Source organism: Antrostomus carolinensis, unplaced genomic scaffold (assembly GCF_000700745.2).
Source record: "Antrostomus carolinensis isolate BGI_N321 unplaced genomic scaffold, ASM70074v2 scaffold23387, whole genome shotgun sequence".
NCBI classification, from domain to species: Eukaryota; Metazoa; Chordata; class Aves; order Caprimulgiformes; family Caprimulgidae; genus Antrostomus; species Antrostomus carolinensis.
Window position 1 is genome coordinate 1 of NW_010325703.1, and position 10,154 is coordinate 10,154.

The 10,154-nt window shown below is 46.6% G+C and overlaps 2 protein-coding genes across 2 annotated transcripts; one reads left to right on the forward strand and one right to left on the reverse strand.

Annotated features, from left to right (window-relative positions):
• The first annotated feature begins 2,043 nt into the window (after positions 1-2,043).
• Positions 2,044-6,148, forward strand: LOC104519892 (5-hydroxytryptamine receptor 3A). Its single transcript, XM_010171342.2, has 9 exons — positions 2,044-2,158; positions 2,349-2,509; positions 3,063-3,107; positions 3,204-3,313; positions 3,968-4,134; positions 4,841-5,004; positions 5,161-5,371; positions 5,615-5,734; positions 5,904-6,148. The coding sequence occupies exons 1-9, from the start codon at positions 2,044-2,046 to the stop codon at positions 6,146-6,148; spliced, it is 1,338 nt and encodes a 445-aa protein (XP_010169644.2).
• A 1,013-nt stretch (positions 6,149-7,161) lies between these two features.
• On the reverse strand, positions 7,162-10,148 carry ATP5PD (ATP synthase peripheral stalk subunit d). The gene is made up of 5 exons (XM_010171343.2): positions 10,057-10,148; positions 8,799-8,895; positions 7,886-7,957; positions 7,507-7,569; positions 7,162-7,372 (listed from the first exon to the last, which is right to left on the reverse strand). The coding sequence occupies exons 1-5, from the start codon at positions 10,098-10,100 to the stop codon at positions 7,241-7,243; spliced, it is 408 nt and encodes a 135-aa protein (XP_010169645.2). The 5' UTR covers positions 10,101-10,148; the 3' UTR covers positions 7,162-7,240.
• Positions 10,149-10,154: the final 6 nt, after the last annotated feature.

Below are 10,154 nucleotides of genomic sequence, written 5' to 3' on the forward strand. Positions count from 1 at the left end.
CCCCCACCCCGGGTCCCGCTGCAGCCCCCGGGTACCAGCGCTGGAGCATCCCGGGTGCTGGGGCACGGGGGGACACCAGAAGATGGGGAAGGACTATCTGTCACCACAGCCAGGCTGGGGGGAAACCAAGCATGGGACTTGCCAGCTGTGGTCACTGCACTGGAACTGGGGGACAATCCTGTAGCCAGGGCTTGGGTGCTTTTTTGGGACAGGCAGACACGGGGTGCTGGGCAGGGAGAGCTTTGGCTGAGCACCAGACACCCCCTCACTCAACCTCGCAAGTGCCACACGGATCCAGCTTCCCTCTCTCCTCTGCCCACCATGGCGAGCTGCTGCTTGGCCATGGCCAAGGACATCGCTGTGACAGGACACGGTGGGTACCAAAAGTTTGCAGAGCCACAGGACAGACCCACAGCTCCCGTGTGCTCACATCCTACCAGCTGCTGACAGACGTCAGGGATTGCTGGAGGCCAGGTCACCTCTAGAACCATTCTGAGGGCTCAATGTTGTCCCACCTCTAGTGACATGGTCACTGTCCTGGTTTTCAGCTGGGACAGAGCTGGTTTCTTTTTAGTGGCTAGACCAGCATTGTGTTTCGGCTTCAGCTGGGATTTGTTATGAGAGATATGCTGAGAACATCCCAGTGTTTTTATATTTGTCACTGGGAGTGAAGGACTTGGTGTTTTGTCCGTCTACAAGCTCAAGATCGAAGGGAGCAAGGAATATTTAAATTAATAAGTTAAATTAGCATTTGGATACACCAAGAGGATATTCCATGTCATATCCCACCATGGGCAGGAGATTCATGAGGGGCTCTTCCTCTCTGGCTCTCTCTGGCTTTGGCTCGGGCTCTGGCTCTCCCAGGATTGTGGTTTCGGTTCGGGATTGTCGCTCCTCCAGTATCAGGCCAGGCTTGGTTAGTGTCTGGGGAGCAATTGCACTGGGTATCACTCATTTCCATATTTCACTACTATTATTATTATCATTATTGTTCTAATATCAGTATTATTTTAAGTTTTATTTTATTTCAATTATTAAATTGTTCTTATCTCAACCTACGAGTCTCCCCACAGACAATTTCTCCCCTATCCCCTGAGGGATGGGGGGGGCAGTGAGCGAGCGGCTGTGTTTGGCTGCTGGCCAAGTGAAACCATCAGTCACCACTATTATAAGCTCCTACAACCAACACAGCCCTCAAGCCCCACCACGGGTCACCCCTACTTCTCCTCATGCCCCTCATGTCTGATTCGAACCCTCTCTTACAGCCCCTACGTTTCCCAATTCTGATCTCAGACACAACCAGGGGCCACAGTAAGAAGGTGCCACCTATGATGTCCCAGCAGGATGGGACTTCCCAAGCACACAAGAATTGGAGGTGATTCCATGCAAGTGAACCATCACTTTGAGCACCTGGAGGTATCGCTGGAATCACAGCAGGAAGTATGGGCAGTGACGGAGAGGAGGAGCTGAGGGAAAGATAGATGGAGATGGGGGGGGAGCAAAAAAAAAAGCCTCTGAGCTTTTCATTTTCACTTGGAGGATCTGGAGAAGAACCTTGAGAGCACAGGAGATCAGCAAGGAGGCAGAACCAGAAAATCAGAGCATGAAAGGCTCGGTGCTTTTGGAAATGAAGACCTACCCTAACGCCTGCAGCCTGGGCTGAAAGGAGAGCAGCCTCCTCTCCACCTCCCCTCACGTCACACAAGCACTAACTCCTCTTCCACCTCAGTGGGTTTGCAGCAGACTCTCCGCCCTGTAGATAAGATTTTCTTCTGAGTAGCTCTGGCTCTTTGCCTTTTCTTTGTGGAGATGGGCCATTTCTTTTCCTCTCCATCAAATTGTTGGATTTTTTTTTCTTTTTTAATGATCTTATTTTTCACTTTACCACAACTAAAGGCTGCTCCCAAGAGCCAGCTGAGTGCATCAAACCATTAGCAAAGTCTTCCTTCCAATGCAAAAAAAAAAAATACATAAAAATCTAGCTTCTGTTTACAAAATATCCATCCCTCATTAATAAATATCAAATCAACTGCTACATAACAAATGACGTGTCCTGGAACTGCTCATAAGACACACAGTACCATTGACCTCCTTATTTGGAAGCAGGAGACGATGCAGCGAGCTTTTATAGTCATCATCACCTTTTCTCTTGGGACAGGTAAGTTCAAGAGGGATAGAAAAGCTTTGAGGAACTCTATTCTATGTGAGGAGTGATTTAATGATGGTTTTTGTATCCACAGCTCCATACCTTTTGGTTTTTGGTACATCTGTCTCACAGGTTGAGATCTTGCCAGATCCTTTTCTGATGCAAGTGGAATTTTTTTAATTTTAATTATTTTTTTTTCTAGCAGGGGCTGCTCCAAGGTACTTCTGCACCTACTATGATGTTGTTGAGTACCTGAACATTTCCTCTCACAGCAAGCTGCATGCACACATACTGCCCAAGACAAACTCAAAGGAGCCTGTGGAAGTGAAGATGGATTTTATGCTGGTGGCAATTCTCTCTGTGGTAAGGACCCAAAACTCCTTTATAACAGAAAGCGAGGGGATTGCTAGACTGGGGTCTGAGTCTTCTCCCAGGCAGGACCAGCTAAACCACGGAGATGAGAATCAGCCCCTTCCACTTCTTCAGATTTCTGCTGTTTGAGAACATTTTGGGAAGATCTGGAGTATTTTTTCCCAGCTACTCCCAGGAAAAAAAGCTCAGAGGCAGCCACAGACAAACAGTCTGCTTTGTGCCAGGCTCTATAAACAGCCTGCGAGGTGCCTGAGCTGAGCAATGTGTTCACAGGGCTCTGGCACATAAATGTTAACAATAATCTCTTTTTCTTTTTCTTTTCCTTTTTCTTTTCCTTTTTCTTTTTCTTTTTTTTTCCCCAACCCATTGAACTGCCTGTTCCCCCTCTTCAGCTGTAGGACCAAGATCACTGAGCTCTCCTCCTGAGCTGAGTTTTTGCAACCTGTGCTGTCGCTCTAAGAACAACAGGGGAGAGCTTCTGGGCTCTGCATTGGATTTACCTAAGAAAATCAGCTAAATATTACCTTCCCTTTTGTTTCTCCAGGTCGAAAAGCTTCAGACGGTCTCTTTTTACTTCTTGTTGAACCTGGTAGGTCCCTCGAGAGCGTTTCTCTGCTGTGATGCCCAGCATGATGGCTGATTCCGAGCTCGGCACTCACTTACCTCCTTCAACTTCTTCCCCCAGGAGTGGAAAAACACTTTTGCAACTTGGGACCCGCAGGATTTCTGTAACATTTCCAAAGTCATTCTGCCCATGGATACGTATTGGTCTCCTCCCATCTTCATTTTAGAGCGGTAGGTTCCTGTTTCATTTTTATCCACTGGCTTAAGAGAAATACAACAAATGTAAACTGTTGATGTTGCTGTAGGAAATGGGATAAACTCATAATGTTAAAGGTTGTTTCTGTGAGCTTTCTGTGACCAAGAGCCTTGTAATTTCGATTAATGGTGACCACAGTTTATACAAAGCACTTTGTGGCTCTGTAATACTGCAACATCTCCAGAAATGTCCCATCTGGGATGTCATTAAAGAGGAGGACGCAGCAGAGACCAGCAATGTGGTGGAAGGAAGTGACCCTTGGCAGTTTGGTGTAAGATACAGGACAGAGCTCTGTGCTCTGACAGAGGAACGGGCACCACCGCTTGCTCTTTGGCTGGGGGGGAGGAGGAGAAGGCAGTTCTGCAAGGGAGAGGAGCTCTTCCCAGGGGAGAGTGAGAAGTGGAGGAAGGAGTTTCCTTAGGAGCTGCAGAGCTACTACAAACCTTAGTCCAGAGGCACTTACCAGCTCTTCTTCAAGCCCCAGGTTTCCTCTCCTCACTGCTACATCCCGTGGCTGGGTGACAGCACAGAGCCTCCCCCAAAGGGACACTTCCAGCCCCAGCTTTTGTGGGATGGAGGAACATTGCAGTGTCTTGGAGCTCAGTCACTCTCACTCTTGTTTCCTCCAGAGTGAACGGACAAAACTCAAATTTGGATTACATGGCCGTCATGCACAACGGCAGCTTCAACTCCACCCAGCCCTTCCAGGTCACCTTAACCTGCAGCTTGATGATCTTCAAGTTTCCCTTCGACACCCAGATGTGCAACTTGAGCATAGCTTCATTTCTCTACCCAGGTACGGTGGCAAGCTGAGTTTTACCACAGCTGGGCTAAATTTGCAGGAGGAGGAATAGATGGGATGGATCCTGACTAACTCCTGGGTTCCCTCAGCAGCACCACATGTTCACACTGGGTTAGTGGGGTTGAGGTTATACAACGCCAGGGAAAATGAGCTAAAACACTGTCATTCTGTTTTGGCACATTTCCCAGCAACATCTCTGGAAGCATCTGGATGTTTTATGGCAATTTCTCTCCCCCTTGGGATTGATCTCCTCTACAAACCAAGAGATCAGGAGGTTTCCTGCAACAAGGCTACTTGTTCACATACAGTTTTGCAGGACTGATCTTTAAACATATCCAAAAGGTATGGAAAAGAGGGGAAATTAAGGAAAATTTAAGGGATCCAAACTGCAGTCAAAGTTCATCCCAAGAGGAAAGCAGAGGCAACAAGAAACCCTCCAGCTCCCTTCTGCAAAGACAACTATCCTGATCCCCCAGAGATTTCTCCTCTGATCCGCATTGCCAGAGGTCCAGTCAAGTCTCTTCACCAAAGTCCTTTTTAATTTCTCCCTGATGGGCTAAAAAACTCCACTAGTGTGAGAAATGTTGCCTTTCCCCACCTGCACACACCCTTGGTTGGGAGGGAAAGGGAGAGGAAATAACTGATCTCTAATAAATGCCTAAATTCTGCGACTTCTCTCGTCTTCTCTCTCCTGCCAAAGCAGTAACAGACCTTGTCATGAAGACAAGACGGACACCAGCTGAGATGATGAAAGACAGTCAGAGTTACTTCCTAACTGATGGAGAATGGAAGTTCACCAACCTGAGCATCATTGAATACACAGAAGAGCTGGATGACCAAGAATTTTCTGTGATCACCTACGTGGTATGGCAGTACCTTCATATTTTATCACACTGGTTTGCCACCAAAAAAAAAACCAAACAATTAAATAAGATAATTTTATATATTAGAGAATAAGCATTTGCCCAACACAGTAAGTTTTCTCCTGCTCACCTAATTTTTGTCCATCTTCTTCAACAGATTTCTATGGAGAGACGACCCACTCTGTATATTTTGAACCTGATCCTCCCAACGTGTGCCCTGTATCTGCTGGATATGGCTGTGTTGTTTGGACCCAGCTCTCTTGAGGAGAAAATCAGTTTCCAGATTGCCATCATCCTCGGCAGCTCCATGTTAGCTGTGATCCTCAACAACATCCTCCCAACTTCCTCCAACAAACCACCCGTAATAGGTACCCCTCTTTATTGAATATAAACCAAGTGATTTTTACGCAGGTAACAACTCTTAAGGGAGGTCTTTGGGTATTTGTGGACACATTCATGAACACTGAAGGCACAAACTAAGCTTTATCAGCTTGCTGGGATCAGAATTTTCCCCTCTTGCCCACCAGGCAACTGAACACAGATAGAATTGGAGATTCAAGAAAATGGTGGCAATTACCAAGGGCTTTCTTTGTTTTCATATTGTTCTGCAGTGGTGTTCTTCTTAGGCACCTTCCTGCTCATGATCATGGCTGTGTTAGACACCTTCTTCCTGTTGCACCAGCAGCACAAATCCCTACGCCTCGACAAGATTCTCAGAAGATTCCAGCACGGTAAATCAACCCAATCACCTCTTAAAACAAGTGAGTTTGGTGCAGTTTACTGCAAGTTCCTTTGAGGGAGGGTGGGTTTCCTCAGGGCAACCAGTGCCCCAGGCAGTACGAGCCGTGGTAGCCACCCACCAGCCCCTCTCTACCAACATGTGCTATGTGCTCTTTGCAGACACACACGCCGAGCTGGCGCAGAGAGCCATGAACAACCCAACCACAAAACACCTCACCAAGGAAGGTGCCCAACTGCTGAACATCCCCAAGAAGGTCCCAGAAAAAGGGAAGCCGGCCAGGTCCCAGTGGCAGCCGCAGGAGCAGGACCCATTTCTGCCAGTTCTGGAGAAGGTGCTTCTCTACAGTCACTTCTTCCTCTCCCTGTTTTTTTTTACTATTATTTCTATAAAATGGAGCAGCTAGAGACCAGCTCTGTGCAGTGCACGTTGAGTTGTTCTCCATTGTATTGCTTCTAACCCCTTCACTGTAAGTTTTTTTTCCTGCTTGATTCACAGAGCTGCAGTTGTTTCAGTTGCCTAAATAAAATAAAATTTTAAAAGAAAAAAACCAAATTCACAGGGCACGAGATCTGCATGCTTAACACTTTGTACTCTAGTTCACTAGAACTACATAGGTTCTTAAAGTATTCTGTGGGCCAGAGAGGTATTTGAGTGAAACAACTGTGAAATCTGGGGATGATACCTTCACTGTATCCATCTATAATTCTTAGCACAAATACGACCAACAGCAAAGGGAGTTCATACCCTTCTTCCCTTACAGAGATGTTTCCATTTTAGGGAAAGGTCTTTAAAAATTCCATCTCAGGTAATTAAATAAAACTATACAAGGCTGAAGTGTTGGTACTATTGTTTCTGTGAGATCTGCATCATTTACAAACCCAGGACAGAGAGAATGATAGGATGAGCAGGATTAAAGGGGTGATACTTGAGATGTTCTAAATTTTTTTTTTAAATACATTAAAAAAAATAAAATAGGTGGGTGCACACTCTTTCAACTTCTTTTGCAATTGGCTGCACCTAAACTATCACAACCAACCTAGAAAACAGCTCTAGACCTCTGCCTGTAGAACTCCTGAGACATATCCCCCACTGCATTGCAGATCACTACTAAACACACTCCAGCACCTCAAAAAACTTTATATGTTCAACTTCTAAGCAATTCCTTGCCTGCAACAGCAGATGAACTGCATTCCCTGCACCATGGGGTTACACAGATGAACAGATGGTTAATTTTCATTATGGAAGATGCAATAGGACTCAGTTTGATCAACAAGTCTAGCTGGGATCCTGGTCCTTGCTATAAAAACAAGCTCACAGGTAGAAAAGACAAACTCCAGGAAAAAATGGGCTTTTTGCAAGTTAATATATTGTTCCACATCTCTCAAAAACCTTGCAACCTCGTGTCTAAGATCTCAACCACAGACAGGAGGGAAAGCATTTTATTTAAAAGCTCATAGAGTCTGCCAGTCGTTAGACAAACTGCTTCCAGACAAGTTTACAGATCAGCAATCGGTTTGTGGGGCCAGTACGGATATTTCTCCTTGTCCAGTCTGGTTTCAGGGAAGGCTTCATGCAAGTCTTCAAATGTCATCTGTTCAAAGGGAATCATGCTTCTCAGCTTCTGAAGCTTGAAGTGGAAGCAGAAACAAACACGTTACACGTCACTTGTCAGCAAGAAAGAGCAAAGCACACACAGGTAAGAACAAGGTGTGTGCCAGGCTGGGTTAAAGAGAACATTCACTAAGCAAAGTCCAGACTTACTTGTTGCTCATACTGGGCAATACGGGCTTTGGAAGCCTGCACGTACTCAGCAGTGCTCTTTGCCTGCAGGAAAGGAGAGGACGTGGTGAACATGGTTATGATAAAGACAGTGACCTAGAGTGAATCTGCAACCCCACACTTTGAGCTGCCATTAAAATTCAGCACCATTACACTAGATAAGCAGACAGAATCTTGATCAAATCCCAAAGAACCAAACTCTTCCATGTGCAGAGATTCTCTTGCTTAGCTAAAAACCAGAGATGTATGAAGACCAGAGCCATGCTTTGGCTCAGGCTGCCCTGCCTGTGCAGAGGCACGTGCAGAACATCCCGTCCCATCCCATCCAACCCCAGCATTAGGGAACAGTTTAAACACTTACAGCTTCCTGCTCTTGGGCATTAATCTTGGCAGTTTGTGTATCCACTGGCTCGGGAACCTTTAGAGCACTGAACTGCAAATTAAAAGAGAAAATACTTTACATGTTTTGTTTGATTGAAATAATTCCTCACACCAAGGTTATTTCTCCAGCAGCAAGGGAGCATTCCCTCCTTTCTCCCTAGGAAATGCTCACACTGTAAAAGTTAACAAGCTTCCTAAAGCTGGACTGTGTCCTTCACAAGCAGCACAGCTCACCTGGGAGCTTAAAGCAATGTATTCTGCACTGCACACCACCACCACGACACGTCACACTACACACACTCATCACAGCACTGGAGAGAGCAAAGCACAGCATCGTAAGGAAGCAAGGAAGTCTAATACCAAAGACTTATGATATCACAGACTTATTTCCCGCAGGACAAAGTTCCCAGATCCAGCTGAGGTCAGTGGATCCTCCCAGCCTCGGGAGGTCAATTTTCACAGTGACACCCTTCAGCAAAAGCCTCGCTGGTGCTTTTCAACTCCTGCTCATCAAGAGGATGGCAACCCCGGCAGGGATCCGCTAGCGTTACACGTTTCACAGCCTGCAGAGCCTCCTGCCATTCAGTGAGTCAGAGAAATGCTTGGACCGTTCGCTTCAGGAGAGTCGGTACCTGAATACACTCCTGCAGCCAAAATACTTAACCAAGTTTTCTTTCACCAGCTTTCTCACTGTACAGTGCCACAGGTCTCCTCCTAAAAAACAGCACTGAAGTGACACCTCCATGAGGCAACTGATCTGCAGGACGTAAAGCTGGAGCCCCCGCCAGCCAAAACCAACCTCGTCTGCCAATTCTGCTGTTTTCCTCTCAACACCAAAGACATTCCCCATTGAAACCTCCAAAGAGCAAAACCCAGCTGACAAAAAGACTGACCTTCTTCTGAAACTCATCCACCATGCCAGCTTTAGCAACAGCAGTCTTGTAGTAAGCCCAGTCGATGGCCGGGGGTTTCTCTGGCAGGGCAGCCAACCTAAAGAGAGGGAGGACAGCAGTCACCACCAGCAAGAGAAGTAACCTTGAGCTGTCACACGTTCTCTGCCACAGTTACTTTCCAGAATGTTGAGAGAGCCTGCTAAAGTTTAGTCTAAAAATTTTCAGGTCTGTTATTAACAAGCAGTGATGAACCATTTCTACAAATCATTCTGCCCTTGAAACATACTTCTCTGTACAGACAAGAAGAGTTCAGCCCGCAGCCCTGCTCCACTTCAAACTAGTGTATGGCACCTCTGGGTGCAGCCCTGTGAGAAAGGAGCTGGCAGCTTTCACAACACTGATGCAGAAGCAATCAGCAATATTAACTGCAACAGCCAACAACATTTGGATCAAGTGGGGATGCTGAAGGATTTGAGAAGACTCATGAATTTGTGCAGCATTTAACAGAGTAACAGAGCTTGCAAAATGTTTTTAATACACCAAAGCAAACTACTTTCTTCTTCGTTAATGTTTAAGCTTAAATAACCTGACAAAAAGTAATTTTTACTAAAAGTATAAGGGCATTAGTTACTTAAGTATTTAATTTTGTTCCACAGCCTAATCATAGAATGGTTTGGGTTGGAAGGGACCTTAAAGCTCATCCAGTTCCAACCCCCCTGCCATCAGCAGGGACACCTTCCACTAGACCAGGTTGCTCAAAGCCTCATCCAGCCTGGCCTTGAACACTTCCAGGGAGGAGCAGCCACAGCTTCTCTGGGCAACCTGGGCCAGTGTCTCACCACCCTCACAGTGAAGAGCTTCTTCCTAATATCTAATCTAAACCTCCCCTCTTTCAGCTTAAACCCATTTCCCCTTGTTCTGTCACTAACTGCCCTTATAAAAAGTCCCTCCCCAGCTTTCTTGTAGCCCCTTCAGGTACGGGGAGGCCGCTAAAAGGTCTCCCTGGAGCCTTCTCTTCTCCAGGCTGAACAGCCCCAACTCTCTCAGCCTGTCCTCACAGCAGAGCTGCTCCAGCCCTCAAATGTCCTCTTTAGTCTGGAAACTGGTGCTAGAATGCAACAAGATAAATGAATTTATGTTATTTCGTGGGAATTCTCTAAACAGAAGAGGTGTGTGTGGTTCCTGGAGCAGGACATACACATCGGTTACTACACGGAGCTTCGCCCTGCGCTCGCTTCAGCTCCAGGGCTGCACTCACCGGGCCGACAGCCCGTCGCTGCGGGTCTTCAGAGCGTTGAACATGGCTCTCTGGTTGGCGGGCACCCGCTCGGCAAAGGCCGCCCAGTCGATGGCCTT

Coding starts and splice junctions, on each gene's coding strand:
- LOC104519892 (XM_010171342.2), top strand. CDS start 2,044: ATGACGTGTCCTGGAACTGCTCATAAGACACACAGTACCATTGACCTC. Junction 3,108..3,203: donor TTTACTTCTTGTTGAACCTG/GTAGGTCCCTCG, acceptor TTCTTCCCCCAG/GAGTGGAAAAACACTTTTGC. Junction 5,005..5,160: donor TTTCTGTGATCACCTACGTG/GTATGGCAGTAC, acceptor CTTCTTCAACAG/ATTTCTATGGAGAGACGACC.
- ATP5PD (XM_010171343.2), bottom strand. CDS start 10,100: ATGTTCAACGCTCTGAAGACCCGCAGCGACGGGCTGTCGGCCCG. Junction 8,896..10,056: donor AGCGACGGGCTGTCGGCCCG/GTGAGTGCAGCC, acceptor CCCTCTCTTTAG/GTTGGCTGCCCTGCCAGAGA. Junction 7,570..7,885: donor ATGCCCAAGAGCAGGAAGCT/GTAAGTGTTTAA, acceptor CCTTTCCTGCAG/GCAAAGAGCACTGCTGAGTA.